This window comes from Trachypithecus francoisi, unplaced genomic scaffold (genome assembly GCF_009764315.1).
Source record: "Trachypithecus francoisi isolate TF-2019V2 unplaced genomic scaffold, Tfra_2.0 Lachesis_group11, whole genome shotgun sequence".
NCBI classification, from domain to species: Eukaryota; Metazoa; Chordata; class Mammalia; order Primates; family Cercopithecidae; genus Trachypithecus; species Trachypithecus francoisi.
The window spans coordinates 28,416,602-28,444,218 of NW_022681456.1; the positions used below are offsets into that span (position 1 = coordinate 28,416,602).

General features: G+C 36.1%; 1 protein-coding gene and 1 long non-coding RNA gene across 5 annotated transcripts in view; one reads left to right on the plus strand and one right to left on the minus strand.

The window, feature by feature from the left end:
* Nucleotides 1–27,617, plus strand: part of SLC41A2 (solute carrier family 41 member 2) — a 152,803-nt gene that overhangs the window by 86,112 nt on the left and 39,074 nt on the right. For all 4 annotated transcript variants that reach the window (XM_033220819.1, XM_033220816.1, XM_033220817.1 and 1 more), the window contains 4 exons: nt 4,981–5,128; nt 10,095–10,174; nt 25,639–25,770; nt 27,308–27,456. In XM_033220819.1, coding sequence (XP_033076710.1) covers nt 4,981–5,128; nt 10,095–10,174; nt 25,639–25,770; nt 27,308–27,456 — 509 coding nt within the window. The remainder of the gene's footprint in view (nt 1–4,980; nt 5,129–10,094; nt 10,175–25,638; nt 25,771–27,307; nt 27,457–27,617) is intronic.
* On the minus strand, nt 925–12,743 carry LOC117089500. Its single transcript, XR_004439639.1, has 3 exons — nt 12,550–12,743; nt 6,485–6,615; nt 925–1,673 (listed from the first exon to the last, which is right to left on the minus strand). It is a non-coding gene; the product is annotated as an uncharacterized LOC117089500 (long non-coding RNA).

Sequence of the window (27,617 nt, forward strand, 5' to 3'; positions counted from 1 at the left end):
GTTCTTATCTTATTTCTTTGTAGCACCGTATAGTGCCATGTACAAAACAGATATTTAATAAACAGTACTTCACCAAATGCTTTATTGCTTTTGAAAGCACTTCAGTTAACGTGATTAGAAGTTATTCAGAATGATTTTGGCACAGTAACTGTCCACTAACGTAATAGATTGTAACAAAAAATCTTTTTGATGAGGATATCGTATTGGGGAAACATTGGAAGGATATCTTGCCTTAGCAGAAAGTATCTGGGAATTAGTACCACTATAGAAAAATAAAAATGGCAACACATGGCTAGAAACGATCTATTTAAAATGGAAATAGAAAGTTCAGAGAGTAATCTAAGCTCTGGATTCTGATATACTTTTGTGTGGCTTACAGGGACAATATAAAGGCATTTATACATTCATATAGTAATCTTTAAACATACAGTAATCTTTAAAAGTTTTTAACAGGATTCAGCATTGGGCCAGTAACTGGAATATATGTATGTTCACATGATTGTTGCTCTTTCTTTCTGTTTGCGTAAGTTCCAATAAGATTTTTAAAATTCCTTTTCACATACTATATAATTCTTATGTGTACATGATATTTATTGATTTGAAAAAAATTATGAGATATTCTCTTTGTAGGCGAGATCTGAGAGGCAAAATGTTGATTGATTTTTCATTTTTCAAGATTAACTTTAAACAGATGACTTGGCTGAAGCTGTAAGAGCAGTAGCAATTAGCCTCAGGTTACTGCATTCCTGTGGAGACTAACGAGGATGCCACCTGGTTATTTACAGACCATTCTAGAATATCTCTGCCTTAATGTGGTGGTTTGAGTAGAATCTAAATTTATCTTGAATGTCTCTATGCTTGAGGGATTTTTAGCACTGTACCATCTTAGGTTAGAGTGATTTCTAGAGTTTTGGTTCCCTGAGAACATTTAGATTGATTATTAAACGGCATTTAGAAAAAAAATCACAACTTACAGTGCCCATTGCTTTGTTGTTTACATAGAAACAGCTGATATATAAAAATTGTCAATCATAACAGCTACATATTTCAGAAGAATTTGGGGTGAGAATGATGAAACTATTAATGAAATGATATAATAGCAGTTGGGAAATGCCATCAACAATACAAAACGTGAAAACTGTGAGTCACAAAAGATGCTAGTTACGTTTGCCAGTTAGGTGGCATCAGAACAATTTGAGCCACTTTAGCTGTGTTAATCTTTACTTTTCTGTAGTTTGCCTGTATCACAGAATCAGTATAAATGTATATGGACATTTATTAGGCTTCACATTCCAAAAAGTTTTAAATATGCATGTATTAGTTACCTATTGCTCTTGTAACAAATTACTGAAAACCTTGTGGCTTAAAACAATATAAAAAGTTTTTGGGATTTTTTTGCTTGTTTTGTTTTTACAGTTCTGGAAGCCAGAACAATTACAATTAAGTATAAATTCAAAATGAGTTATGTAGGAATAAAATCCAGGTGTCATCAGTGTTGGATCCTTCTAGAGGTTTCAGGGGAGAATCTGTTCCTTGCCTCTTCCATCTTCTGGTGGCTGCCTGCCAGTGTTCTTGACTGGTAGCTGTATGACTCCAATCTCTGTTTCTGTGGTCACATTGCCTTTTCCTCTTCTGCAGCCAAATCTGCTCCTGCCTCCCTCCTGTAAGGATACCTGCAATTATATTTAGGGGTCACACAAATAATCCAGGATAATCTTCCCATCCCAAAATTCTTGACTTAATCATTTCTTCAAATCCCCTTTTGCCATATAAGGTAGCATTCACAGGTCCTGTGAATTATTACATAGATTTTATTCAGCCTACCCTAATACCCATTATGATATACCCACATTTTAATACAAAATATTATTTTAACCAGGATCTTTTAAATGTGTTTCATTTAGAAGGAAGATGATTTTATGTTTTAATATTAATGCAGAAGTTCATAGTTGGCTTTTAAATTGACTGTTTCCTCTTGATTGTGTCATTGATGGTTTTCTAAAAGTAATTCTTTAATTTTATGACATCTATAAAACACCAGTATATCCAAAAAAGAGAAATGTTTGTATCATCTCTTTTTATGTATTTGTAATTTTCCCTGCCTATCAAAATTGGATTAGAAGTTAGCCAGGAATAAGTTAGGAATGTCCTGTAGAATTATCCATATGATCTAATTTGGTGGGAATGGGCATGTTGGATTTGGCAGATAATTGAAGTAGAATACATTTACAGTAAATCATGTGGAAATTTGGGTTTTATCATGGTTTTCCCACTTTTTTAATGTTTAAAAAACTTTTATTTGAAGATAATTATGTATTTATAGAGTAGTTGCAAAAATCAAAACAGTACAAAAAAAAAAAAAAACACACCTCCATACTCTTTACCTAGATTCACCTAAGGTTAACATTTTTACCCCATTTGCTTTATCTTTTGTTCTCTCTCTTTGTCTATGTATGTATGTATGTATATCCTTTGTCTTTACTGACATTGACATTTTTGAAGAATGCAGTCCTCCTTCCTGTTTTCCCCTCTGTGAGGATTTTTAAAAATTGGATGTAATTCACATGCCATGTAATTCACTTTTTAAAAGTGTACAAATCAGTGGTTTTTGATATATTCATAAGGTTGTACAAGGATCACCATGATCTAATTCTAGAACATTTTCATCACCTGAAACAGAAACGCTGGGCCTGGAGTGGTGGCTCATGCCTATAATCCTAGCACTTTGGGAGGCTGAGATGGGAGGATCACTTGAACCTAGGGATTTGAGGCTGCACTGAGGCAAGATTATGCCACTGCACACCATCCTTGGTGACAAAGTGAGACCCTGTCTATAAATAAAACAGAGTACTTGAGCAGTTATTCCTCACTCCACCCCTCCTCTAACATTCACCAATCTATTTTCTCTTTGGATTTGCCTATTCTGGGCATTGTATGTAAAAGTAATCATTTGATATGTGACCTTTTGTGTCTGGCATCTTTCACTTAGCATAATGTTTTCAAGGTTCATCACGTTGTCACATGCATCAGTTTTGAATCATATGAAGTGCCGAGTAACATCCAATTGTATGGATTAATGAAATGGCCAAGTAATATATTCTATTTATGGATATACCAAGTTTTGTCTATCTATTCACCATTTGATGAATGTTTAGGTTGCTTCTACTTTTTGGCCATTATGCATAGTGCTGCTATGAACATTCAAGTTTTTATGTAATGTACAACTTTTTATGTAAATATGTTTTCCATTCTGTTGGGTGTACATGAAGGAGTAGAATTGCTGGGTCAAGTTAAACTCTGTTTAACTTTTTAAGGAACTGCCTGCTCATTATTTTTAGTTTCTTTCCTAAGGCATTTTTTCTCCTCTTTGAAAATTCAGGGCAGTGATTCTGGGGTGGGGATGGTAGGTGCTTTTTTCAACCTCAGATGTCCTTCCAGAGATTTAATGTTGAGAATAACTTCTTTAAAGTCTAGCAGGGTGCTCCTCTCTTGACCTGAGAATAAAATACTAAGATGATCTGACCTAGCAGAATAGTTCTTTTCATTTGTGTTTAGTGGTTTTCAATGCATTTTGTTTTCTATTTAGTTCTATTAAAGAGATTGTTGGCAATCTTAGTTGTTTTAGTAGATTGAAATGCTTCTTAACTGGGATGTTATTTATCCCTATCTATTGGCTTACAAGGAGAACTGGGAATCCATTCAACAAATAAAAGGTTTTTTTCGTCTTTTAAAAAGTCACGGAGAAAATGACACAATGTAGCATTAGTCATATTCCTTTAAATAGAAGAAAATATAAAAATTAATTTTGTTAGTATGATTATTTTAAAGATGTGATGGCAAATCCATACAAAAGCTTAGGAGTAAAATTTGTTTAGCTTTATTTTAATATCTATAATAATTGCTTATTCCTACATGATATGGAAAAAATAAAAATTTTGGGTTTGTATGTAGTTCAAGCATCTTTAATCATAGGTGAGAAGATCTTTAAATATCTTAAGCAAAAGAAATAGAAAATTCAGTCAAAGATAAGAGTTGGGGTAAGGGTTGCAGCATTCTGTAAGATCAAATTACTAAGTAACATTTGACTTAGATTAAGTAATCTAAGGCTGTAGGCTGTAGGACTGCAAGATAAACTCTGCCTTTAAGTTAAAAAGTACTTACTTTGCATAATAAATTAATTAGAGTATGGAGAAGAAACCAGGAATATCCTAGCTGAAATCCCTGATAGTAATGAAACTTTGATCAGCTAAAATGATATTATCAAAAAAATGCCTTGAGATGATAAGACTTTCAATAAGGGATATGCAACTTTTAACCCTAGGGAGATTTACAATTAAATATGAATTGAGAATCAAACCTAGTTTTTCTCTTTCATTTTGGAGCTTGGATATCTATTATCAGTAGACAGCCAATATTTTATGGAATGCCCGTACTATAAGTTCCCTATGGACAAAAACAATATCCTATTTACCTTTAAAGTTAAGAGCACTAACTTTGGTGTCAGATACATATTTTCTTCCAGCTCTCCCTATTTCCTCACAGAATTCTTAAGTTTCTAAGCCTCGGTTTCTTCATAAAATAGAAATGACAGTATCTATTTTATATGGCTGGGGACGGTGAAATGAGATGATGAATGTAAAGCATTTAGCATAGTACTTGGTGTATAGTAGGAGCCCAATGAATGTTGCCCTTTTACTGTTATTGTTCTTCTTCTTGTTATTGTTTTTATGCTATTTCCATGTAGATCATGTAACTATTTTAATAAATGTTTGTTCAATTAATGTGTTACTTTTCAGTTACATTGTTTAATATTTTTGCCTTATCTACAGTTATAAATTTGTTTGAAGTTTATAGAAAATGTATAGCATATTAATATGTTTGATAGTGTCATACCTTCTAGTAAACTTTGATAATTTAGATCTGCTACACAGAAGAGAGATTTAAATGTTGTCTCTCTCTTTTTTTTTTTTTTAATTTTAGAGACCTATTACTACATTTCTCCATTAGTTGGTGTATTTTTCTTGGCTCTAACTCCTATTTGGATTATAATAGCTGCCAAACATCCGGCCACAAGAACAGTTCTCCACTCAGGCTGGGAACCTGTCATAACAGCTATGGTTATAAGTAGGTTAGTATTAAAATATGTGTGTGTGTGTGTGTGTATGTGTCTCTCTGTCTTTGTGTGTCTTCTATAAGCATATATGTACATGCATATTAAAACAAATGAATTGCCTGTTTTTATTTCTTAGGTTAATTATTTTATATAGCCAATTCATTATTCTCCCAGGTATTATAACAAGGGATCTGAATGACAGGCATTATTAATGAAATCTGTAGACATAAAGAACCTCATTTGGCTACCAGTTTCAAACTTCTCTCCAGCCAAAGCCTTACCAGACTGAGTAAAATTTAGTGGTGTTTGTCTTTGTGTGTGTATGTGTGTGTTAACCTGACAAGGACATTACTTACTCTGAGTATTAAGTTGCTCAGATAAATATCATAAAGCCTTAGAAATGTATATTCCATTGGCTACTTCCATATCTAGGACTCTGATGACCTCAAGGTGTAATTAAGGACGTATGTGAAAGATTTAGCTGCAAGCATCCTCATCACCCCAGAGTTTTTAATAACAAAAATAAATAGGACAACATAAAGGTCTTGCAATATGGTATTGATCAGATAAATTATTATATAGTCACAGAATGGAATATCAGCCATTAAAATAACGTTGTAGCGTTTCTATTGCTATGGAAAGATGTTTATTATACATCTGATGAAAAGAACAACCTAGAAAAGAGTATGAGTTTCCTACTAAACATGGTAGGTTAAGAAACATTTCTTTTCCTTCCTGAAACTACTAAAAGGACAGTAAGAGAATAAAAATGCTATAAAACCATCAAGATAGAAGGGGAGCAAAGAGGGCAGCAGGTGAGCGATTTGACAACGTTAGGAAGATAGGAATCAGATGAAGAGCTGTTAACTGAATGAGCAGAATGAAAAAAGCTGAAACCTAACTATCAGAAGCAAGCCTCAGAAACCCAGAAAGAGGAATTAAAGCCATCAAGTACATCTGAAAGCTTCAATGAAGAAGATTGGTTGAAAGTTTAGGTAAGGAGCAACTAGATCCCCAAAATCTTTCTCCAGCTTTAGCACCCGTGTGACTGTCCCCTCACACCCTAGCAGAAGACAAGAATAACCTCTCAAGAGGCTAAATCGGAGAGGTTCTGGATTCAAAAACACATGTACATGTGAGGATGTGGCTTAAGTACTGTATGAAAAATAGCAAGACTAAGCAAAAGTCTACACAATGAACAATGAGAACCCTATCCCACTTCCTTTTCTTTGTATAATGCTGGGAGACAGCCTTTTACCCCCAGGCAAAAAAATTAGATAATTCCTGTCTGGGGAAACTTTCCAGCACAAAAGATCAGACCTGCAGATACTAACCCTTGTGAGTCCTTTAATGAAAGAGCTGCAAGCCCACCTGATTGTCTTCCGTGAGTCCCACTTGCTGACAAACTCTGCCCATGTACACAGAGAGCTCCAAGTATGCCTTGCAGTGCCCCTTAAACAGGGGCAGCCAGTAAAGGATTGCTCGACATTTCATAAAGGCCTCTAACATAAAAGACAGAAAAAAAAAATGATAAGGAAAGTATCATCAGTACTTTCAGAAAACTCTTATCAGTATCCTCAGATAAATAAGAGAAGTTATTACATAATAGCTATTGCATAATATTCATAATAGAGGAACAGAATGCAAAAGAATATCTGAAAAACATTAAGAGCTCTTGGGAAAAAAAAATACATAAATAGCAGAAACAAACAAATTCTGTAGAAAAGTTCGAAGTTACAGTAGAGGAACCCTCCTGAAAAGCAAACCATGAAGCAAAGAGATAGACAATAGGAGGTGAACGATAAGGAGAGAAAATTATCAAATAAATAATACAAGAAAATTCCCAGAACAGAAAAACACGAGCTTCATGATGCAAAGGGCCCGCTAAGTACCCAGTGCAATAAATTAAAGTAGGAGGAACCCAAATCAAAGCATATCATCATGAATCTCAGATGTTTCCAGAGAAAAAATAAGTTACATATGAAGCACTGGGAACCAGAATTATGTCCCATAGCAACACTAAAATGATTTCTTTGAAATTCTGAGAGAAAATTATTTTGAACATAAAATATAGTCACAGTATCAATCACGTGTAAGAGAAGACTAAAGAAATGTTCAGACAGGCAGAATCTCATGGAATTTACTGCCCCTCTACCCTTTTGTATAAAGCTGAAAGGAGGTGTGGTCTATCAAAATTAGGAAATAAATCAAGAAAGATGATACAGGAAAGAAGAAATCTATTCTGTGGCAGCATGTGGTTCATTTTTCTGTAATGTAGATTGCTTTTTTTCCTGGAGGATTCAGGCAACAGGATCCCACAAAATACTGGGATTTTGTTATAGTACATAGACCAAGATCCAAGGAGGTATTGGAGGGAAGGTACAGGATGACAGCTGTGCATCAGGCCTAGACAGGCAACCATCCGGATTGGCAGGAGGACAGGGGCTTAAGGAGGGAGGTCTCTAAGAAAAAAAAAGAAAAGTAGAATTGATGAGTTTGACTGCATTGAAAGGTACTTCATAAACTTAGTTACACATGTGAAACTGAATTAGTAATAGGTACCTAAAAAGTGAAGAAAAATATGAGGCAAAACAAAAAGTGTAAGTGAAGATATCTAATACACTCTGTGGCTCAGCTATGAATAATGAAATTTCCATTGTTATAATAAAGTCAACCCTAAGTATTTCACCAGAAATTATAACCAGATTAGCAGGATGGGAGGAGGAAGGGATTTGGGAAGGGATCGAAGTGGGGAGGGCAGTGTAAGAGAGGTCAAATACTCATCTGCCATAGTAAGAAGTCATTTGCTAAATGTCTAAAATTTCAAATTATAAGCATGTTATTTAGAAAAATTAAATGCCAGAAGAAACTACTAAAGAAGTTAAAAAGAATTTCTAATAGAGAGAAGGACCTGGAGGTGGGGCTAGGGACTATTGTTTTATTATAAGCTTCATGGTACTTTTACATACCTCTCTTTTTTTTTTTTTTTTTTTTTAAGAGATTGTGTCTCGCCGTGTTTCCGCAGCTGAAGCACAGTGGCTTGATTGTAGTTCACTGCAGCCTCAAACTCCTAGGCTCAAACATCCTAGGCTCAAACAACCCTCCTGCCTCAGTTTCTTGAGCAGCTGGGACTACAGGCATGCACCCACCCAGCTAATATTTTTACTCTTTTGTAGAGACAGGGTCTCGCTGTGTTGACCTGACTGGTATTAAACTGCTGGTCTCAAGCAATCCTCTCACTTCGGCCTCCCAGAGTGCTGGGATTACAGGCATGAGCTACCATGCTGGCTGTACTTTTACTTTTTTAATGACATACATCTGCATGATAAAAATAAAATTTAATAAAAGCAAATAAAACTACTTTTATCATTTAATTTTTATTTAAAAAAACATATATAGTAAAAACGCTGGGTTGTGGAGATGTCGGTCAATGGATTAAAAATTTTGGTTAGAGGAACGTGTTCAAGAGATTTATTGTACAACATGGTGATGATAGTTTATAACGGTGTATTGTATTCATCAAAATTGCCAAGAGATTTTAGGTGTTCTCTCCACCAAAAATAAGTATGTCAAGTAATGCATAAGTTAATTAGCTCAATTTAGTCATTCCACAATATATACATATTTCAAAACATGTTGTATAGGATAAATATATGCAATTTTTATTGTCAATTTAAATAAGTAACAAAATATGTAAGTAAAAAATGTCTACAAGCCTATATAACAGCATACTAACAGTGTAACTCAATGATGTAACTAGGGTTGGTTTTTACTTTATTCATTTTGTCTTTTCTAATTTTTTCTATAGTAACTTTTGTCACTGGGCTTAACAGGAATCTTAAAAAATGTATTTTTAGCAATTGTTGTTATGTTATATCCACAACAGGATCTATATATTCTGTCAGAGAGGTTTATTTTTTGACTCATAACTAGTTTGTTCTTGAAATATGTACTTTGTTCTTTTAATTAGGGCTTAAAATGTTAAAATATTTCTAAAGACTATTTTGGGGCTCTACAGTGTACCTCTTTAATGAGAACACCTACAGTTTAGGCATATTAAGACATAATTCATTTATTTACTAAAGAATTAAAATGATAAAGATTTGATACTTTTTTAATGTTAACTATCAGGTAAGAACATTTGATCTGCTATTTTGACAATCAATCCCATTCTGTGACAGCATGTAGTTCATTTTGTTGTAATGTGGATGGCATTTTTCTGGAAGATTTGGGCACAGGATCCCATGGAATATTAGGACTGGCAATGTTTTATTCTACATAGACCCAGAAACTGATGTTAACCATTTGATAATGGCCTTGGAAACTTAAAAAAGTCTCCAAGTTCCACTGACACATTGAGAGTATACAGCTTGCTACCATATAACGATATGTTAGTTTTCCAGATTTCTGTTCTCAAGATCAGCTCTTTCTGTAGCAATAACTCATTATTTTAATTTGCCAGTAATAAGACACATCCTAACATTACCTAGTTTTAACACAATAAAAATAACTTATTTTATGCCTTATTTATTTCAAATATGAAAACATACTCTTTTTAAAATTATTTTTTAAATTATGAGAGTGATCAATGGCATGGTTTTAAAAAAATTAATAAGCACAGAAGAATATAAAATGACCGTCAGTCCCCTGTCACCCTCACCCTCAGGAATAGACATGGTTAATAATTTCTTGTACGCTGTTCACGACATTTTAATGCATTTAAAGCATATGCTTTTTCTTTTCACAAGTCGCATATCTTAGACATCAGAATTCTGAAATTTGGGGCTAGAGCTTATGCCATGTTTTATTTTCAACATTTTACTGTTGACATTGATTTTTACTTTGAATATTTTTCTTTTTGCTCTATCTTTAAAGTGTGTGAATATTTTATTTTAAAAAGGAGGGGTGTCTATATGTACAGAATAGCTTGAAGTATATTCTCTTTCCTCTTCTCTGAATTGTATAATTTTATCTCTTTCAGCATTGGAGGCCTTATTCTGGACACAACTGTATCTGACCCAAACTTGGTTGGGATTGTTGTTTACACGCCAGTTATTAATGGTAAGAATTAGATACACTGTTTCCTGATAATATCAAATCTTGTATACTCTTAGGTACTATTAGGAGTCTTAGGGCTCAGATTCAAGAGGTCTGTACTCCTATCCAGCCATTCTCCCTCCAACCGTAAGTTGTTGCTCACGGTAAAAATGATGTTCCCAGATCTCAGTAGGTGGAATACATTTCTGAAAAGTCCTCTTTCTTAATCTTATCATGAACTACTAGTTTGAGAGTCAGGGATACCTGACTTAAGATTAATGTGGCAAAATACATTTCAGATTTTGTTTATTATTTACATTGGGATTATCTGCTATCATATATTGTTCTGTTGTTCCTTTTGTCAATTTTTGTGGATAAATTAGAGACAGCTGGGTTTAAACATTGCTTGAGTCCATTCAGTTCATTAAAATCTGGGGTGGGCACAGTGGCTCATGGCTGCAATCCCAGTGCTTTGGGAGGCCTCAATAGGAGGGTCGCTTGAGGTTGGGAGCTTGAGGGCAGGGCAACATAGTGAGACCCCCATCTCTATAAAAAATTCAAAACTTAGCCAGGTGTGGTGGCACACACCTGTATTCCCAGGTGTGTCCTCAGGAGGCTGAGGCAGGAGAATTGCTTGAGCCAGGAGTTAGAGGCTGCAGTTAGCCACTGCATGCTAGCCTGGGAAACAGAGTGAGACCCTGTCTTAAAAAAAAAAAAAAAAATTAAAGAGAAAAATATGCTGGTCCTCAGCTGATCCCTTTAAAAATCTGTCATATATTTTTTTGTTATCTATGAAATGGGAATTATAATACTTAAATTCACAGACATTTATGTATGAATTACATTTAATAAGATCATTTTAATCCAGTCTACCAGCTTCTGAGGTGGCTGTCATTAAAGTGGATTTTTTTTTTTTACTTTAAGTTTTGGGATACACGTGCAGAACGTGCAGGTTTGATACATAGGTATACATGTGCCATGGTGGTTTGCTGCACCTATCAACCCGTCATCTAGTTTTTAAGCCCCGTGTGCATGAGTTGTTTGTCCTAATGCTCTCCCTCCCTTTGCCCCGACCTGACAGGCCCCATTGTGTGATATTCTCCTCCCTGTGTCCATGTGTTCTCATTGTTGAACTCTAAAGTAGATTTTAAGTATAGCCTAGACCAATGCAATTTAAGCAGTAATTCTACTTGGGGAAAAACATGTCCCAGGATATACTACATATTTAGTGTAATTTACTTTGCATATCTATGTAAAAAGAAAATATGTCAGTTGGGCATGGTGGCTCATCCCTGTAATCCCAGCACTTTGCAAGGCCAAGGCAAGTGGATCACTTGAGCTCATGAGTTTGAGACCAGCCTGGGCAACATGACCAAACCCTGTCTGCACAAAAAATATAAAAATAGCCAGGCATGGTGGGACATGCCTGTAGTCCCAGGTACGTGGGAGACTGAAGCAAGAGGATCTCCTGAGCCTGGGAGGGAGGCAGAGGTTGCAGTGAGCCAAGATCACACTACTGCACTCCAGCCTGGGCAACAGAGCAAGACCTTGTCTCAAAAAAAATGTATATATGTAAAATATATATATGACATATAAAGGCAAGTTCTTCAAAATCTAATTTCATATCTAAAATTTCTACTGAATATTTTAATTTTTATATCTCTTTAGAATATCAGTGAACACATTTTCCCTATAGGTCTCTCTCATTGTGACTCCATTCTCCCCTTTGCCCACACATAAAATTGTGGGACCATCTATTTCAACCTGGTCCTTCATCCTCTTTGACTGAAAAATGACCAAGCCATTGTCTACTTGCCCTTTAACATAGTTCACTTGCTCACTCATTTATTTATATAACAAGCATGTCTTACCCTTGTAGCCTAATGTCTCAATATGGCCATCATTCAAGTAATAAAGTAGGCTTCCTGACTCACTCTCTATTTGATGCAAATTAAGTGTCACTAATAGCCTAGTCATTCTTAAACATTGTTTTTATTACACGGGTCCTAAGACCTGTGTAATAAACAGTGGCTCTTTTATCCCTGCCTATCAAATCAAATTTGAATTTTTCTGCCTAACTTTCAAGGCCCTCTGTACATGGTTGGACTCATTGTTTCCCAAAGACACGTACAATTTTTTTCATTATTATTCTAGCTAAGTTTTTATATTGTCCCCACAAAGATTCATCTAATTTTCACTGCCTGGAATAACTACTGCTTTCCTCCCACCTCTTCAGATCCTCTTCTGTGAATATTAATGGATGAGTTCATTAGCATAAACATTACTCATAATGACTGTTAGAGCTATATTAAACAACATTTCAGTAAGAAATTTAACTTAAATTACAATAACCCTTTTATTATAAGACTTTAATGCATATTTCAGTTGTTTTACCTTACATAAGAAACAATTGTAGAGCTTCACTGAAATGCCCTCCTTGGATGTCTGTGCCGTGGCATTGCGTGATATTCATAGTAATGTATTTTTAGCTTCTCAGTAAGTAAACCTGTTAGTTGGCTATCAGCACTTTGGGAGGCCAAGGCAGGTGAATTGCTTGAGCTCATGAGTTTGAAACCAGCCTGGGCAACACGAACAAAGCCTGTTTGCGCAAAAAATATAAAAATTAGCTGGGCATGGTGGTACACCATGAACTTATAAATTCCACTCTTTAAAAAACATTAATAGAAATGGTTTATTCTATGTTCCTGAAAGAAGATGGAACGCTTGAGAATTGAATTTCATTTAAAATGTGTTGGGGAATGTACTATTTAGAGAACCCTTATTTATCTTCATCACTATCATCATCATTGCTGTTTAGTGAGTACCTACCACTAAGTACCGGGTAACTCACAGGTTTCTTTTATACATGTTATGTCATATAATCCTCACAATAAGATCAGTGAGTTGTCTAAGGTCTCTTACCTTATAAGTGGTCAGTCACGATTGAAGCCCAGATTGGGTCTATTCTAAAGCCTATGATTTTTTTCCTCAAAATATGCGTATTTATGTTTTATTAGCTACAAGAATGCATACATTATTTAAAGTAAGGCATATCTGTGTTCATATTGTGACTAGAATATCTTTTAATATTTATTAATGTCTTTCAGAACTAGTGGCATTTTCCAAAATATATTTCTTGGTAACACCAGTTCTGTGAGATGTTAATAAGTATAACTTGAGGCTGGGCGCGGTGGCTCAAGCCTGTAATCCCAGCACTTTGGGAGGCCGAGACAGGCGGATCACGAGGTCAGGAGTTTGAGACCACCCTGGCTAACACGGTGAAACCCCGTCTCTACTAAAAAAATACAAAAAGCTAGCCGGGCGAGGTGGCTGGCGCCTGTAGTCCCAGCTACTCGGGAGGCTGAGGCAGGAGAATGGCGTAAACCCGGGAGGCGGAGCTTGCAGTGAGCTGAGATCCGGCCACTGCACTCCAGCCTGGGCGACAGAGCAAGACTCCGTCTCAAAAAAAAAAAAAAAAAAAAAAAAGAGTATAACTTGAAAAGTGAGTTCTGTGGTCAATCAAATTTGGTAAACATTGTTAAACACACTTATTTACTACAGGATTTCTTAAAGCCTTTATCATGCTAACATATACGTGAGTCTCTCTTTCTGGTACTTCTGTTAGCTAGGTGTTGGGATTTCTACATTTAGCCTTCCTCAGACCCCCTAGACCACACTTTGAGAACCATTGATCTAGGGCTTATATCTTTTTTTTTTATCACAGTCTACTTTAAAACAATAATGAACCACTTTACATATAGGATAAGAAGCTTATGTCACTCTACTTGAATTACCACTCCTCTTTCTTATGTGCTCTTTTTTGAAATACATTTTACTTTGTAGTAAATCCTATAATATATTGTTATTATTTTTTGCTTCAGTTATTTTTAAAGAGACTAAAAATGAAAAAATATATCTTTTATGTTTTCTCATATAAAGTTATATTTCCAGCACTCTTTCCTTTGTGTAGATGCGGGTTTTTATCTGGTGTTATTTTCCTTCTGCCTGAAGAAATTCCTTTAATGTTTGTTGTAGGGCAGGCTTACAGAGAAAATAGAGGCTTTAGGCATGTCTCTCCCAGCATGCTTCTCTCTCCTTTCCCTTCACCTCTATTCTTATCTCTAACAATGTCTATTTTTAACTTCTTTCACCCCTATGTCAGAAGAGCTGATTCTTTTGCCCAGGACCGACTAGTTCACCTGTGCCCTGGATACTATTCCATTACAACTCCAACAGGAGCCTTACTCCATCAATTATTTTAACTTTTCTGGTATCTCCCGTGTCTTCCTCTCTTACATCTTTTCCCTTTAGCTTACAAACATGCACAAGTCTTTTATCCCAAGTCACCTTTCCCATAGTGCTCTGCCTTCTCAAGCTTCTGTTCTCTCTCCTACTCTCTACAGTCAAACTTTCCCAAGTATAGTCTGTATTTTTTCAACTCATTATAGTATTTTTTCTTCCTTCTCACTGTACAAAACTGCTTTTACTAAGCTCTCCAGTGACCTCCTAATTACTTTATCCAATGACTTATTTTCAGTCTTCATTCTATTCAGTTGTTTAATACTATTTACTATACCCTTTTTGCAATCCTACCATTCTCATCCCGTCTCTGAAAATTCTTTTTCATTTTCCTTCACTGGTTCCTTCTTTCTACCTGCCTCTTTATATTCTTCAAGTCCCTGCTCTTGAGCTCCTATTCTTAGTGTTTAACCTTCTTTATGGGCAATATTGTCTGATCTAGAGATTTTTGAAGTGTGGTCCCCAGACCAGCAATATCACCTGGGATCTCATTAGAAATGCAAATTCTTAAGCCTGAATCAGCAGCTCTGAGGTAGAACTCATCAATTGATTTTGATACATGCAAAAGTTTGAGAACAATTTGTCCTTGTCATGTGGCTTCATTTCATGGCTTTATCCCTAGTCTTGACACATCTGTTCCTTTCTAGATCCATACTTTAAATTGGATATTTCTACATGGAACATATGAAACTTCTAACTGAACTTATCCTCTTCCCCTCAAACCTGCCCTTTGGTGTTTCCTGTGTCAGTTAGTGGTGTTAGCTACCCAGTGTCCGAAACAAGACATCCCCAATCGCATACTTCCTCTCCCTTATCCTGTCTATTTTTATCTGCTCTTGAAATAACTTCTGAATTAGAGATGCGTTGGTTAGAAGGAGGATGAAAGCTATGTTATTGTAGCCAAGAAGGAATCAAGAGGGACTGTTTATTCAGTGATCAGGAAGTCATTTGAGAGGTCAGTTTTGTTGAGTAGCAGACTAGATAAATGAAAGTACAGTCTTACAATAGAATGTTATTAACAATAAAAATGTATAAATTACATGTCCCAGAAGAGCAAGGATGAATCTCCGAAACTTATATGATAAATTATTCCATTTCTATAAAGTTCAAGGGTATGTAAAACCAAATTATATAGTATTTAGGAATATAGATGTGTGTGGTAAGAACACAGAGAAAAGCAAGAGAATAAAAAACACAAATATAGTCACTCTGATAGGGAAGGAAGGATATGAGATTAGGGAAGAGTGCAGAGGGCACTTCAAATCTAAAGATAATGCATTCCTTTTCTTAAACGGGGTGGTGGGTACATGGGTGTTTTTTTTGTAGTATAAGTCTTTATAACTTACATATGTTTATAAATGTTATTTTTGCATTTATTAAATAGTATAAAACAATAAACATCTTAGAAGTAGCACTTTTAGACTTCATATTAAATGATTGACAGTGAAAAGAAAAGAATTAGAATAACACTTGGAATTCCAGAAGGAGGCAAAGGAGTAATAGAGAAGGAAAGATCAAGGATGCATGAGAGATGGTGAATAATGAGGGAGCAAGGCCCATGAAGTGATGGACCACACAGTAGCCTTGGAAAGAAAGGATAACCCCTTATTTCAATGTGGTAAGAAAAGGAGTCCTGAAGAAAGACAGGTGGAAATACACAGATATGGGCGAGGGAATAGAGACTAAGATGAACAAGGACCTTACAACTGACAGCCTCAGTTGTCCCAAGAAAGTAGAGAGATTCATTTCTCTAGGACAGTGTTTTCTAATCTTTCTCATGTCATAGCACACATAAAAATTATATTCGGATGGCACCCTAGGGTGAAGAAGGCAGCCATTTGTAACCAGAGGTACCTGATATGCCATGAGCTTAGAGGATAGTATCTTGACACAGCTGTAGCCCATCTGAGGCACACTGGTTGGGAATTGCTGATCTAAGGCAGTGTTTTTCTGTCTTTTATTTTCATCATCACCTTCTGAAGGAGCCATTTGAATCATTTTTATTTTTTTCTAAATGTACCTACCCATGAAATTTTCATATTGCACATCTACTTTTTATCCATTTATGTACTGTATGTGTAAATGGGCTTTATAAATAAAATGAGTGATTTTTTTTCTCCCCCCAAGAACCAGTTTTCACCTCTGTTAAGAATGTATAATCTAAGCTGAGCATGTTGGTTCACTTCTATAACCCCAGCACTTTGGGAGGCCAAGGAGGTGGGATTATGTGAGCTCAGGAGTTTGAGACCAGCCAAGGCAATATAGTGAGACCTCATTTCTACTAAAAAAAAAAAAAAAAAAAGAAAAAGAAAAGAAAAATCAGCCAGGCATGGTGGCACACACCCATAGTCCCCGCTACTTAGGAGGCTGAGGCGGGAGGATCACTTGAATTCAGGAGATCAAGGCTGCAGTGAGCTGTGATTGTACCACTGCATTCCAGCCTAGGCAACAGAGCAGGACCCTCTCTAAATACATACATACATACATAATTTATTTAAGAAAGAATGCATGATCTATGGTAAAGGAAGTAGAAACGTTAGAGAGTTCGTCAGCCGTTTACCACCTTGTCTACAAGTGTGTTGGGAGGGAAATGGTAAAGGTAATGCATTAGGGACTAGGGAGGTGAATACGCCTACCCTTGTTTAAATAAAAAGGTCTTCACTAAAAGGGTGTTCCAATGTATTTCTTCTTAAAAATATTTTAAAAAATGGAAGCTATTTCTCCTCCATCTTTTTGCATTTCTTGAAACTAAAAGAGTAATTTCTGCATGTGAGTTCTGGTAAGTTTTGAGAGGAGAACAGGTGGAAATGCAGAGGTACGTAGAGATGGCGAAAATAGGTAGGCATGTAGGAAGGGGCCAGACTTATTATACTGTTGATTATAAAGATTTATTTCTTAAGAAAATGAACTTTTGCTTTGGGTTCCCTTCGGAATGTGCAAAGGAATTCTTTTTTTTTTTTTTTTTTTTTTTGAGACGGAGTCTCGCTCTGTCACCCAGGCTGGAGGGCAGTGACCGGATCTTGGCTCACTGCAAGCTCCGCCTCCCGGGTTTACGCCATTCTCCTGCCTCAGCCTCCCGAGTAGCTGGGACCACAGGCGCCCGCCACCTCGCCCGGCTAGTTTTTTGTATTTTTTAGTAGAGACGGGGTTTCACCATGTTAGCCAGGATGGTCTCGATCTCCTGACCTCGTGATCCGCCCGTCTCGGCCTCCCAAAGTGCTGGGATTACAGGCTTGAGCCACCGCGCCCGGCCGGAATTCTTGACAGAATTTGAAATATATTCCATGACGTTAGTGCTAAACATTTACTGGAAACATATATTTCTAAATTTAACAAAACATAAATTTGGATTTTAAAACAGTCCCTAGATGAACCTACTGATAATTTCTTCCTACTTTCAAACTTTATTTCATCAGCTGAGCTTATTCAAGCATCAGACACTTAAAATTTGGTCTTGTGGTTACTGAGGAATCTCGCATATTAATTAGTGTATTGACAAGTTGTTTTTACTAATACTTTTAATTTATGTGAGACTATCTTTAGATGCTCTCCATTGGCTTTAATAACACAATTAGTCCCTGAAGACTTTAAATGATTTAAAAGAAATGTTGACAGACTAGCTTTTAGTAGAAACATAGTGTATGTCATTATAGCAAGAAAGTATTTTTTGACATTAAAGAAAACTATTCTAAGGTAATAATTTTGTTATAGTTTAAAAATATAACCAATGATCATGATGAAACCATGAGAGGCTAAAACTTTAATTAGCCCCTTCAATAATTATGTTGTTTACTTAAAAATGTTATTCACCTTATCTGGAAAAATGATATCAGTGTCTTTCTGAAGTCTCTCATTTTCTTTTTAGTTTGGTACAATTATAACATCAGTTATGTCTGTGTTTCCTGGACTACAATGGTGATAAGGTGATAAGCTGTTTATTTATAAGACTTTATTTATATTTATTATCATTATCTTTGTCTGTTACATGGCAACAAATAAATTATAAAAGTAGTTTTATAAAGTTTTACCAACAAATTTGTGGGTTTTAGAAGAGAGCTACAATTAATCATTAGTAGCTTTTTGTTTCAAACTCAGTTCAAGGGAAGTTGCAGTTGTAGAACAGATATACTTTGGCTTAATAGCAGATGCTGTCTGTGTTTGCGTTGAAGCATTCCATATCCAATAAAATACCACATAGAACATCACCCCCAAGAGAATCCCCAGAGTAACTGAAGAGGAATGCAATTTATGCATTCCTATGGAAAATATCCATCATTGAAAAACATATCTGAATGTAATCTTCTGCTTTACATTAAGTATAGTTTTTGATATTAGATTCTTTTCCTTTTGAGTGACTATAAAGAGAAAGATTACAAAGCTGTTTTTGCTCATTTACCCCTTATTGGTTTACCCAGTAACTTTTTGTGAAAATTCTTGCATTATATAGTTAAATATTCTTGCCGCTTTCAATTTCTGAGACATTTTCATTTACCCTCACTTAGAGGTATAAACTATTGGCCTTGTTTATATGCTATTATCAGATGAGTACCAGTACCTGCTAATTATTCAATGTTCTGTCTAGTTGTTTGTTTATTTTTTAACGTCAGTGAGTTTAGCAGTTGATAGTCGTATACCAACTGTAGCAACACTACTGTGAATAAGTTCTGATAAGCCACTACCATTGGACCAGCCTCTATTCTTTTCTTTAGAAAGTGAGTTCAGATTTAGAAAAATACAGACTTTAAAAAGATAGTCACCTCTAACTTCTAGTGGAAAATTCATTGAGTAAACAGAAGGCTGTTTAAATAATTATTTAAAATATGGGTGCTAGCCAAGCTTGGTGGCTCATGCCTGAATCCCAGTGCTTTGGGAGGCCTAGGCAGGAGGATTGCTTGAGCCCAGGAGTTCAAGACTAGCCTGGGCAACATAGTGAGACCCCATCTCTAAAAAAAAAAAAAAAAAAAAAAATTTTTTTTTTTAATTAGCTGGGCGTGGTGATGCATACCTGTAGTCCCAGCTATGTAGGGGGCCAAGGCAGGAGGATTGCTTGAGCTCAGGAGTACGACGTTGCAGTGAGCCATAATGGCGCAACTGCACTTCAGCCTGTGAGACAGAACAAGACCCTGTCCCTAAAAATAAATAAATAAATAAATAAATAAATAAATAAAATGGGCACTAAATGATTTATTCTCTTTCATATATATTTTTTAAAACAAAGTAGTCTGTGAATTGAAAAGCAATACAGTTTCTGGACATCCTCTGACCGATGAATGGTCCAGAAAATGCCAGGACCTACAGTTAAGAAAACACCAAGTCAGAATCACATTATTTACATAAATTTATTATTATTGATAATAATATTTAACATTTTAAAGCCTTTGCCATGTCCAGAAACTGTGCTAAGCATCTTTCATGTATGCATTATTTTATTTAATTCTCTCAGCATCCTTATTAGATGATACTAAGTTATCCTTATTTTCAGATTAGAAAATGGAAGCTCCAAGAAGTTAAATATCAGTGATGTCATAGCAAGTGACTGAGGCGATTTTCAAACCCACATAGTTTGAGCCACAGTCAGAATGTTACAGAGAACACAGCTCTGCATTTATGTGCCTTATTATTCTGTCTGGTCCATGTGACTTTTAAACACATTTTTAAAGAAATTTATTTTCCCTTATAAATTTTTTCAGAACTCCCTGGGATACATATTTTAAAATGTTTATGATGAACTGCATTTTAAATTATCTTAAGCTTTGCTTTAATGAATTTTTAATTTACTAAATGAGATGTGATGAGGAAATCATGAAGCTACATTTAGTTTAAGATCAAGACATTATAATTTCAGCCTTAAAACTATGTTTAAATTGCTTCATTTTTGGTCGTTGGCACAAAAAGTGATCAGCCTCTCAGCTTAGAAGGGGGGAAGCTCATGCTTTTCCTGTTTCTGTACTTACATTTTTTTCTGCAATTAAAAAATATTAAATTCTTATTCCACAATAACAAATTAACACTATTAGAATTCAGTGAATGCCAAAACTTCACTAGGTATCAGGCAATATATAGGTGATATATAGATAATATTGACCTAAATATCTTGGAACAAAATTACTCAATCTTTGTTTCTGAGTATAATGCTTATGGATACCCAAGATTAAACTGCTTAGATTTGGAGGCTGCTAGAGCTCGGTTTTTTCTTAGTAAGAAACTGGATCCTGGCCGGGCGCGGTGGCTCAAGCCTGTAATCCCAGCACTTTGGAGGCCGAGACGGGCGGATCACGAGGTCAGGAGATCGAGACCATCCTGGCGAACACGGTGAAACCCCGTCTCTACTAAAAATACAAAAAAACTAGCCGGGCGAGGCGGCGGGCGCCTGTAGTCCCAGCTACTCGGGAGGCTGAGGCAGGAGAATGGCGTAAACCCGGGAGGCGGAGCTTGCAGTGAGCTGAGATCCGGCCACTGCACTCCAGTCCGGGCGACAGAGCGAGACTCCGCCTCAAAAAAAAAAAAAAAAAAGAAACTGGATCCTAAATATTACATCCTAAATTATTAAGCAAAGAATTAATAATTAGCACGTCAGATAATCCTATTATAAAAACAAAACAAAAACAAGGTAGTTTCATCACACTTTTTTTTTGGAGGGAAATCTATTTTGCTTCCAGGTAACTTGGATCAACAGTGGGTAATAGACCTGGCCGGAGGATTGCTGCCTTCTGATTCTCTCTGATATCTTCAAAGCTTTCGACTTTTAGCACCTGGTTCAGACATCCTGTTGCAATTGTTCTCTAATTCTTCTTGTTCAGAAATCTCCTTCACCAGTGTTTTAGGTGTGATTTAAATGGAGTCCTTCATAAATTTAAGATGTCAAGTTCTCTTGATTTCATACTTCTTTCAGAGCTCATTCGTTCAACTGTTGTACCTATGTAGGCATTTCTTTGAGTATTTGTTTGTTTGTTTTTTTTTTTTTTTGAGACGGAGTCTCGCTCTGTCGCCCAGGCTGGAGCGCAGTGGCCGGATCTCAGCTCACTGCAAGCTCCGCCTCCGGGTTTACGCCATTCTCCTGCCTCAGCCTCCCGAGTAGCTGGGACTACAGGCGCCCGCCACTCGCCCGGCTAGTTTTTGTATTTTTAGTAGAGACGGGGTTTCACCGTGTTAGCCAGGATGTCTCGATCTCCTGACCTCGTGATCCGCCCGTCTCGGCCTCCCAAAGTGCTGGGATTACAGGCTTGAGCCACCGCGCCCGGCCTCTTTGAGTATTTGTCTAAGAGTGGAATTGCTAGATTGTAGGATATGGCTATCAACAACTTTATTTATTTATTTACTTACTTACTTACTTACTTACTTACGTACTTACTTACTTAAGACAGGGCCTTATTCTGTCACCTAGACTGGAGTGCAGTGGCATGACCATGGCTCACTGCAGCCTTAATCTCTTGGGCTCAAGCCATCCTTCTGCCTCAGCCTTCTGAGTAGCTGCAACTACAGGTGTGCACCACCACACCCAGCTAATTTTTTTTATTTTTAGTAGAGACAAAGTTTCACTATATTGCCCAGGCTGGTTTCAAACTCCAAGGCTCAAGTGATCCTCCTGCCTCGGCTTCCCAAAGGGCTGAGATTACAAGTGTGAGCCACTGCACTTGGCCTCAACAACTGTATTACACAATGCCAAAATGTTTTCAAAAGGGATTGTAACAGTTGACATTCTTGCTAGCTTTGTGTAAGAGTTCTCATTGCTCCACGTCATTATAAATAGTTGATGTTTTTAGGCTAAAAGTTTTTACCAATCTGATGAGTGTGAAATGATATTTATTATGCTTTTATTTGCGTTTCTGCAATTACTGATTCTCTCTACATGTAGGAGTTCTTTATATATTCTAGATAGTAGTCCCTTGACAATTATATGTGTTGAAAAAAAATTCTTCCACTCTGTGGCTTGTCTTTCCACTTTCTGTATGGTGTCTTTTGATGAACAGAAGGTTTTAATTACACTGTAGTCAGATTTGTCAACTTTTTCCTTTATGGTGTGTGATTTATCTGTTTTGTTAAAAAATCCTTTTTGATCCATTCTGTATCATCTTGTAAAACTTAATATGTTTTTCTTTTGCATGATGTGTTTAATTAATGTGGAATTTATTTTTGTGCATGATATGAGAGTGGGGATCAAATTGCATAGGTTTTTGGCATATTCCATAATTATCTTAGCACTACTTATTACAAGTCTATAGCACTATTTATTGATTTGCAGTTCCTCCTTTGTCATATCTCAGATTTCATGTGTGTGTGGGTGTGTGGTTATCAAGTTAAAGAAGTCCTACTTGATTCCTCGTTTGCTAAGGGTTGTTAATGATAAATATAAAATTTTATAAATTATTCTGCATTTATTCATCCAATTATATTATTTTTTCCTGCATTCATTTGTTAATGTGCTGAGTTGCTTTAGTTTCTTTCCAACTACTAAATCAGTCTTGCATTCCTAGGATAAATCAAATTTGATTATTATATACATTTTATGTTTTGCTGCGTTTGATTTGCTAATTGTTTAGTATTTTTAAAGTTTATTATATTCCTATATTATTCTTTTAATGCACGCACTGTCTACAGTGATGATGTCTCTTTCATTCTTGATATTGGAATTTGTGTCTTCTATCTCTTTTTTATCTATTCGAAGAACCAGCTTTTTGTTTCATTTATTTTTCTCTGCTATTTTTATTTTCTATTTCATTGATTTCTGTTCTTATTTTATTCCTTCCTTATGCTTTCTTGTGGTTTATTTTTCTTGGTTCTTAAGATGTGAGCCTTAGATCATTGATATGAAAGCTTTCTTCTTTCCTAATATAAGTAATGCTATGGATTGCTAAGTACTGCTTTATGTGCTTCCCACATATCTCAATATTTTATGTTTTCATTTGTAGTAAATTCAAAATACTTTCAAAATTTCCTTGTGTTTTCTTCTTTGAACTGTGGGTTTTTAAGAAATGTACTGTTTACTTTCCAGATATTTGGGGGAATCCTCAGATATCTTACTTTTCTGTTATGGAAAGAGCATACATTGCTTGTTCCAATCATTTCTAATTTATTGAGACTTGTCTTATCGCCTGCAATATGGTCTGTCTTCATTAATGTTCCATGAGTGCATGTGTGAAATGTATGCTGCTGTTTTGGGTAGTATGTTCTATAAATGTAATTTAGATTAAACTGACTGATAGTATTATTAAAGTCTTCTATATCATTGTTGATTTTTAAAATATAGTAAGTCCTCACTTAACATCGTTAATAGGTTCTTAAAACTGTGACTTTAGGTGAAACAATACATAACAAAACCAACTTTTTTCTCATCAATGTTATAATATAATGACATTGAATGATGCTATTCTAGGAGTTGCTGTACGTCATTGTGCTTATAGTCTGTTTTCAAGAATCTATCAATGATGTTAAGCGAGCACTTACTATATGTGTACTCAGTGAATGAGATACAGTGGTAAAATCTGTGTGTAAAAACAGACCTTTCTATTTTTCCTCTCAGATTTACCAGTTTTTGCTTGATGTATTTTGAAGACTTGACTTTTTTTGAGATAGAGCCTTACTCTGTTGCCAGGCTGGAGTGCAGTGGTGCAATCTCAGCTCACTGCAACCTCCAACTCTGGGGTTCAAGCGATTCACCTGCCTCAGCCTCCAGGGTAGCTGGGATTACTGGCACATGCCACCACAGCCAGCTAATTTTTCTGTTTTTTTAGTAGACATAGGGTTTCACCATGTTGGCCAGGATGGTCTTGATCTCCTGACCTCATGATCCGCCCACCTCGGCCCCCCAAAGTGCTGGGATTACAGGCAGGAGCCACTACTACTTGCCATCTTGACCTTCTTAAACTTTATTCAATGTTCGTCTTCATCCTTGGTAATATTCCCTGTTAGAATGCCTTTTTTTTTCCTGATATTGATATAGTCACTCTCACTTTCTTTTTCTTAGTGTTTGCATGATATATCTTTTTCCGTATTTTTACTTTTAATTTATGTCTCTGTCTTTTAATATATTTGTGTACCTTTTCCGCTAGATCCTTTAACGTATTAATTATAATTATTTTAAATTTCTTGTTGGGTGGTTTCAACACCTGATTCATCTCTGGGTCTGGCTCTGATGACTTCTGAATTCCTCCAATGGTTTATATTCTTTATTGTTTTTTCCTGTCTTTTAACTTTTTAATTGAATGCTGGACATTATATATACAAGACCATTGGAGATTGAGATAAATATTATTTTTGCCTAGAAATAGGAGTTCTTTTCTTCTGCTACATCATTAGGATGGAGGATTGAGTCAATCTAGTCAGCACTTGAACTGGGTTTGTTTTTTGTGGTTATTATCATTACCTTCAGCACACCACTAACCTCAGCTTTCAGTCATGCTCTGGCTACCCTGTGCTTAGTGTGAGGCTTGGAGGGCTATATGCCTGCAGCCTAGAAGATTTAACTATCTGTGCTCTTCCTCTTCTCCCAACGTCAGTTGCTGATGTTTCTTAGTGAAAGGCATGGGATGGGGTTTGAGATTCTCTTGCTCTTTCCTCAATCTTAGGCAGTCCTACCCTCAGCAGTTAAGAATTTGAATTGTTCAGTTTTCTTCTTACTCACTTTTATGGCTTAACTTCTTTCTCCCATACTCTGCAAAAGGAGAAACCATTTGAGTATCCTATCTTACCTTGGAGGGGCTTACCACTCTTTGGAATTCATTTCACATCCTGGCATCAACTCTTCAGCTTCAGATTATATGAGAGGGTAATGAGTATTTTTTCTAGTGGCTCTGAACCAATTTCTTTAGTAAACTGACAAGAAAAGTTTCTAGTCTTATCTATTTGAGTAAGTCTAGCTTATCTTCCCTGTCATTAAGGTGATAAACGTGAAGGATCTTGGTACCTAATTTTATATCTTGGTTTTGATAATGATTTTTAAAAATTACCTGCTCTGGTCTGCTTTCATACCATACAGTCAAGTTTGAAAACACAATGAATTAATCTTATCTAACAATCACTTTATGCCTTTGGAATGTTTACTTAAACATTAAATAGATCAACATTTCAGAAGAACTCTTTATTTTGTTTTATTGGCCCATAATGTTACACGAAGAGGGTTGCTTTTGGTTGAATTTATGCAAATTGTTTAAAATATGAGGATTGCTACTTTGTTTTTCCTTGTGTTTCAGGTATTGGTGGTAATTTGGTGGCCATTCAGGCTAGCAGGATTTCTACCTACCTCCATTTACATAGCATTCCAGGAGAATTGCCTGATGAACCCAAAGGTTGTTACTACCCATTTAGAACTTTCTTTGGTCCAGGTATGTGCTTATGGATTTTTGCATATTTTGGATCAAGGCCTATTGTTCTCTAAGATTATAGGCAGGCAACATTTATTGAATATGTGTTTTGTGAGAGTTACTCAACTTTCCTATTTCTGAGAGCTAATCCCAGTGAATGAAAAGGCATGTATATCAATTCTACAGTTGCTGAGGATCTTTGTATAATGTTTCTTTGATGCCTGTTTCTGAGGTATCTTGCTTATTAGTTGTGAAAGAGCAACCTTATTTTGTGAAAGACAAAAGAATCATTGCCAGGTGATTTTGGGAGGCAGATGTACTATCTTATCTATATTATTATTTTGGCCTTTCTAAATGTAGGCATTTGATCTCAAACAAACCAGATGAGAAGGGATAACCTCGGTTTCAAGGACGATGCATTATTTATGTGACTATGAAAAAACAAAGGCACACGATTACCAAAAAACTAAGACCATAATTTTAAACCTCACAATTCTTATTTTTTTTTCCCTGATGAAAATAAGTGTGATTATTGACTTTTGTTTTTTTTTTTTTTTGAGACGGAGTCTCGCTCTGTCGCCCGGCCTGGAGTGCAGTGGCCGGATATCAGCTCACTGCAAGCTCCGCCTCCCGGGTTTACCGCCATTCTCCTGCCTCAGCCTCCCGAGTAGCTGGGACTACAGGCGCCTGCCACCTCACCCGGCTATTTTTTTCTATTTTTTAGTAGAGACGGGGTTTCACCGTGTTCGCCAGGATGGTCTCGATCTCCTGACCTCGTGATCCGCCCGTCTCGGCCTCCCAAAGTGCTGGGATTACAGGCTTGAGCCACCGCGCCCGGCCCGACTTTTGTTTTAAAAAAAAATTTTGTTGTTGTTGAGACAGGGCTTTACTCTGTTGCACAGGCTGGAGAGTAGCCGTACTATCACAGCTCACTGCACCTCAAACTCCTGGCTCAGGTGATCCTCCCACCTCAGCCTTTTGAGTAGCTGGGACTACAGGCACGAGCCACCTTACTTGGCTAATTTTTTATTTTTTTATTTTTTGTAGAGATGAGGTCTCACTATGTTGCCCAGGCTGGTGTTGAACTCCTGGCCTCAAGCAGTCCTCCCACCTTGGCCTCCTAAAGCTCTGAGATTACAGGTGTGAGCCACAGTGCCTGGTGATTATTGACCTATGAATGAAGATCAGAAATGGCTACCCTTTTAATACCAGTGATAGAAGTCTAAAGAAATTAGTAAAACTAAAACATTCTTGTACTTTAAGAACTTTATATTTTCTCTTTTGTTTTCCCTCTGTTTTTATGATAGATATTAAAGTGTGGCCGATGTTCTTCATAGCAAGTTTTTATCAACCACCTTTCATTTAATTAACATATATAGTGGAAATTTCAGAGAATGAAATGAATTGTAACTACTTGAAATTTATTTTTGGCAATCAAATTTCATGTGATAGTATGAAGTATAGTAACTAGAAAGTAATCCTCAAATTTTAATAACTATGACCTATTATTAACCAAAATATAATTTCATTTTAATTACTTTTACATTTTATATTACAGGAGTAAATAATAAGTCTGCTCAAGTTCTGCTGCTATTAGTGATTCCTGGACATTTAATTTTCCTCTACACTATTCATTTGATGAAAAGTGGTCATACTTCTTTAACTATAATCTTCATAGTAGTGTATTTATTTGCTGCTGTGCTACAGGTAAGAGATAAAACTTCTTGAAACCTCTTTTATGCTGAGACTGCTGTAAAAGTACAGCTATGGAAATCTAAAAACACATGACATATTTTACCATCTCAAAAATCAGCTGAACATCTTCATATTGATTTGATCTTTTTAAAACCAATAAACAATTTTTTGTT